Source organism: Lynx rufus, unplaced genomic scaffold (assembly GCF_022079265.1).
Source record: "Lynx rufus isolate CCGP_SWC_20201006 ecotype Redwood Valley unplaced genomic scaffold, mLynRuf1.p SCAF_8, whole genome shotgun sequence".
Classification (NCBI taxonomy): Eukaryota; Metazoa; Chordata; class Mammalia; order Carnivora; family Felidae; genus Lynx; species Lynx rufus.
This window is the reverse complement of record NW_025814896.1, coordinates 81,160,170-81,166,169: the sequence shown is the minus strand read 5'-3', so window position 1 is coordinate 81,166,169 and position 6,000 is coordinate 81,160,170. Positions and strand designations below refer to the sequence as shown.

Here is a 6,000-nt window from a genome sequence, read left to right as displayed (position 1 = left end):
AATGGATGTTGGGATCTCAGGCCCTTTCCCTGCCACTGCCATTCTCACCCCTGGTATATTGTCATCTTGCTGCAGGATCCACTGAAGTGCTCTGTTACGTTCCTTTGCTGCTTTCTTGTTAGAGCCTTCTCCTGACATGCCAGGAAAAATGCCCAGTGGTCTAGGCCACCATCCAGTCTCCACCTTTCTTCCCATCAAGATGCAAGAGTTTCAGAGCTAAAGGGGTTGATACTTAAAACCCAGAACTACTCAAGTTCTGGGAACTGAGGACTCAGGCCTAGGGCAACTACTAGCATTATTCTAGTGGTATTTTATTTATTTTTTTAGAGCATTTTTTTAAATGCTTATTTCTATATTTTGAGATAGAAGGGGGGGGGGAGGAGCAGAGAGAAAGAGGGACAGAAAGAATCCCAAGCAGGCTCTGCATGGAGTCTGATGTGAGGCCCAAACTCACGAACCATGAGATCATGGACTCTTAACCGACTGAACCACCTAGGTGCCCCTCTAGTGATATTTTAAATTAATAGGTTTTTGTGGGTTTGTCTGGCTGGAGGATGCTAATAACAGTGCTTCTTTTGGAAAATGTATTCTCAGTTCTGCAAAATTATCTTCTAAATAAATTTTGCAACCCATTTAAAAGTGAGTGGATTCCCTCAAAAAGTTAAATAGAGAATTAACATATGACCCAGCATTCCAATCTTAGGTATATACCCCAAAGAACTGAAAAACAGGGATTCAAAGAAATGCCTGCACACAATGTTCATAGTAGCCAGAAGATGGAAACAACCCAAATGTCCATCAATGGATGAATGAATAAACAAAATGTGGTTATATGCATACAATGCAATATTATTCAACCACAAAAAGGAATGAAGTAGTGGTACATGTTATAATACGCATGAAGCCTGAAAACATTATGTAAATTCAATGAAGCCAGACACTAAAGGACGACTACTATTTGATTCCACTTATATGAAATATCTAGAATAAAGCACATTTCTAGAGACAGAATGCAGATTAGAGATTCCAGGGGGATTACAAGAGGAGAAAATGGGAAATTATTGTTCAATGAGCACAGACTTTCTGTTTAGGGTGATGAAAACTTCTGGAAATAGTAGTGATTGTATAACACTGTGAATGTATTAAATGTTACTGAATTGTATGCTTTAAAATGGTCAATTTTGTGATACGTGAGCTTCAAATCAATAAAGAAATATGCTCAGTATCTAGAAGTATATAAAACTTGAAGTAGCAGATAAAGTATGTTTTGTTCTGTAAAGAACATATGGTGGGAAAAGAGGACTGACTTAAGAGCTAGGAAACCCAAAAAGTCCAGTTTAAGCCTTAACTCGGCCATTACTACTCAGGCCTTCTTAAATGAGTCATTTCCCTCTCTGAGCCTCAGTTTCATCATGTAAGGAATATGATACCATCTGCTCTGCTTAATTCTGAGGCTGAGATTCAGAAACGGCATAGCAAACTAATACATCAGGGAAAAAGTACTAATTGCTATAATAAATGGAAAGTTGGAAGCATTGGAACCCCAAAAAGGAAAAGGATGAATATATACTTTCTCTTTCTAACACCTTATCTCTTACTTCAGATGCTAACTAGGCTTTACGCAAATCTTGAGAAACAATTATTTGGTCTGGAAGAGGTTCAGTATAGTCCAGGGTAATTGCTGGAGCTTACCAAGCTGGGGAACAAAGGCAATTTTAGTCTGAATGTGCAGTAGCCAACCCAGTCTAGATCAGATTCTGTCTTGTGCAGTAAGCAATATAAAGCCCCAAAGGGATGCTAGAATCAATCTGTAGTCCATGACTATCTTTCAGATTATAAATGATCTATAGGTGAAATGGGACCACTTCAAAGCTTCAGTGGTAATATGTGGGATGGGAAGGAGAATTTCAGTCTGTTTTGGTTAGAACCTTCAATAAATCAGGCTCCAAGTTTGAAAAAAGGGAAGGAAACCGAATTTGTAGCTTTTTTTTCTAGTGGCACAAGGCTTCTTGTATAGTAACATCTAATTTATCCAATACAATGAGGAAAGGTGTTGAAAGAATTTGTTTAAAAAAATTAGTCTCTTCAAAATATTTAAAGGTAATAATTTTAAAATGTATACAGAAATTATACTACCTAGTATTTACATTTTTATATAGTTAACATAACTAATATTTTCAAAATCCCCTAGAAACCGAAGGGAAAATGCAAATATGAAACAATATATTAGTTTATGGGATACTTGTTGAATTCACACGAATGTACAAGACTGAGCATACATGTAAGTTGTTAAGGCAACAATAAATATGTTCTAGGTAATCTAGTATAATGGGAAGGATCCTGTATGATAGGGTTCTGGTGACCTGAATTCCAGTCCAAGGTCGGGCACTTACTGATCTATGTGACTTGAGCTTTCCCTGTAACTCTGTCTCCTCTGTACAATGAGAAGGTTGGGCAATAGTGTTCAAAAGACAAGGTGTTTGTTTTTTTTTTTTTTTTTCTGGTTTTAAATTTTAAGCAGTAGAACCTTTTCTTTAAATGAACTCTTCCAAGAAGTCTGCTATTTCGAATAAATAAACTCAGAGCTGCTCTGTTTGAAGTAAGGTAGGAAATCCAGACGCCTGTCTGCTTTCTGCTCTCTTATTGTCCTGACAGCCCCGAGATGCCTCTGAAGAAGCTTTAGGGCTCCAAAGAACACAGTTTGAAACCCACTGGGCCAGATAAAGCCAAAGGTCTCTTCCTGTTCTAATATGTTCTGATTTCACTAATGTAGGCATTTTCAAATGTCCCATATAAATGCTTATTTTTGGAGGAGTTTTTTAACTGTAAATATATTTTTGGAAAATAGAGAAGAAAAATTCAGGAAAGCTTTCCAATTCTAATCTACTACCATCATTTTACTAGTCTACTTTAACACGGCTAATAAAAGTAAAAAATTACTTATATTAAAGGAATGAATGTTCCACTTTATGTTTTGACTTTTTTTCTTAATATAATTTACTTTTAATTTGGTATAAAAATCTGAATTTATTTCTCATTTTTACGCTTCTTGTAGGAGCAGCATTTTAAACAAATACATACATTCCTTTAAAATATACACATACACTGTTTTTTTTCCCCAGTAGCTCACTCTGCACTTAGATCTATACAATCACTATTGGCAATCAGCATTAAAGGGCAATCTACCCTCTGGTTAGGAGCTAACTTGCTGCTCTAACCCATTTTTATAAACCTTCCCATATACTTTAATCCTTTCAAATGCAACTGTGACACAAACTATTACAGACTTTTAAAAACCTGTTCTCTTGGAAAAAAAAAAAAAAAACTGTGGAGCATCAGTAACCAGATAGTATTCTCAAATTTCAGTGATCTAGTCCATGGAGCCGTCCCCTATGCATAGTGCTCTGTTTCATGCAGTACATGGCTTTAGCTGGCCAAATCTTTTTTTTTTCCCAATGAATCAGTAGAACAGTGAAGATCTTACTTTTTTTTTAAGCAGTGGCATATCAATGAGGCACAGATGTGTATTCCAACTCTGCATGGATGAGCACACTGTTCAATAGTGCTGGCTCACACGGTATCAGGGCGAGTTATCACTTCCCATGAAGGCACTCTTATCACCAGGGCCCAGAGAGGTGGCTGCAAATCGCAGCCTTTTTATTTTCAAGGCAGTTCTGCTGAACATTCAGGCTTCAAAGATTCACACTTCCAAAACTCTATAAGAGTTTGTGAACGCTCAATTTGCCAAAACTGTTTACAGTGTAATTGGGCACCGTACCTGTGTCCATGAGATAGCGAAGGCGCTTCTCCACCAGCGCGGCACGGGTGTCAATTTGCTTTTGCTCATTCTCTAGTGCTGCCAATTCTCCTACAACATACTGACTGGTGTCTTTGAACCCTTTCTGTTAACGAGAACAAACAGGAAGGAAAAAAAAATCACTTGTAAGTTGCATTTTTCCTTTCTACAAACACTTAGTAAAGCACTTACCTAGAGAACCAAATAACACCGTTAGTATCACCCTTAGTATGAAAAAGCAACTCCCTGTGATTCAAGAAATTTTCATAAATGCTATGTATAGCAAAACTTTTGCAAATAGAGAAAATCTCAGCTGTTTAGTATTATATTTATAATTTAACACCCAGATTTGCCATATTTAAAAAGTTAATGCAGAGAAAAAAATTCTCCTTAAAGTCAGAGTTATTTAAGCATGGACGACGATAGAAGACAATTTTCCTCTTGGTGACTGTCAAAACAAACACCAATGACACATTTCATTCAAATGTGCAATATGCAAAAATGGAGCCTTACTAAGGAAATGATTCTTAAAGTATCTATCCTGAAAAACACAGACTTATTCTTACAAAAATACAAAATTAAAGAGATACATTTCTTGCTGTCATAGTAAATATACTATTTAAAATGCTTTTTAAAAATTATAAAAAAGAAGTTTCTAATATCTCCAGTTTTCCCTCCAGCTGGCTGCTCTATTTTAACATGTCGTTCTGTTGATGTATCACTAATTATTGTAGCTGCGAATTCTAACTTGACAGGTGGTTTCAAACCTTGCTGCAAGGATCTAATGCAACTAGTGCACTGATTTGGTTAATCTCCCATCTAACCAAATTTGGATTTCAATTTGAAATGTTACTTTTTACAATCATCCATGTTTAAAAAATTATCCTTAGAAGTTTTATTTGAAGTAGCAGTTCTATTATAAAGTACCAGTAGAGTCTTAATTTTTATTTTCATATTACTCATTTAAATCATTAGGGGGTAGGGTTATTACTTGTGGTAGAGTTACAAAGAGATTAATTATGGCTCCCTTTGTAATACCTGTTTACCTTGTGACATTTCCAGAGCTAAGTTTCCCAAGTAGCTGAGGAATACTGAAGAAATGCTTAAGTGATTACTTTCACTACCACCATTACTAGCATCAGAATTTATAACATTATGTATTCAGAGAAACAAATATGAACAATCTCTTCTATCAAATCCCTTCCCTACCTAGAAGCATATTAATCTCTAAGAAGCCATGAGGAATTATCTTTGGGTCCTCCTTAAACAAGAAACAAAATCAAGAATTACGTTATTTATGAGCATATTCTGGAATCACCATGATCAATAAACACATCTAACCATACATATGACTTATCTATCTTTGGAACTGGTAAATTCACATGTGAACTCTATATCAGCTTACTGTTAAATTGATTTTGGTGGTTGACAAACTTAAAGATCAAATGTATTTTAGGAAATCATAAAACTGATAATTTTTCAGTATAGTGTGATCAAATAAGTTACTGTATTTTTTAAAGATCCATAAAAATGGATATTCTCCCATCTCAATATGAAATATAACAAAATCATAACAGAATAAATGTAAATGGTAACTTTAAAATCTGGAATAACCTATCTGCCGTATAGCAGAGCATTTCCAAAAAGGACTTTCCTTTTTTCATTCCCATACAAAGGGGCAAAACAAACATAGTCTGTAAAGACAACATGAGTAAGAAAGATAAAAGGAAGCAGAAATGATAAGCAACATATAAACTCATTGTTTTTACAGACTGGCTCAGTTAAAAACAGTCACAAAGTTTATTACCAGATTTCTTTAGTGTGAGTATACAGTATACTCAAGTATTCTGCAACTTATAAATTATACCAAATATTCCATCTCGATATATGAGTGAGCTGTTCTGTGTACTAAAACCTGTCTTAGTACAACTTACAAATGAGAAGTTTTTAAGGACCCTAATTTGTAGTCTGTAATTCTGAGTGCACTTATAAGGATTTAAAAATCCAGCAAAGACCATTTTAACAGTAAAAACAATGAAAATATTTACACAAACTACAGATAATAAAAAAGTAGCACCGCTCTTAGAGAGCTATGCTTCCAGACAAAAATTCAAGTTAAAACTTGTTCTTCCTGCTTCTGTCCCGCAGCTGTCCATCAAAAGCAGCTTTCTCCCTGCGGTCTATCAAATATTTCCCTCACAAAT

General features: G+C 35.3%; 1 protein-coding gene across 3 annotated transcripts in view; it reads right to left on the bottom strand.

Annotated features, from left to right (window-relative positions):
* EHBP1 (EH domain binding protein 1) overlaps window positions 1-6,000 on the bottom strand; it is a 338,289-nt gene that overhangs the window by 40,168 nt on the left and 292,121 nt on the right. For all 3 annotated transcript variants that reach the window (XM_047068138.1, XM_047068136.1, XM_047068137.1), the window contains one exon: window positions 3,779-3,902. In XM_047068138.1, coding sequence (XP_046924094.1) covers window positions 3,779-3,902 — 124 coding nt within the window. The remainder of the gene's footprint in view (window positions 1-3,778; window positions 3,903-6,000) is intronic.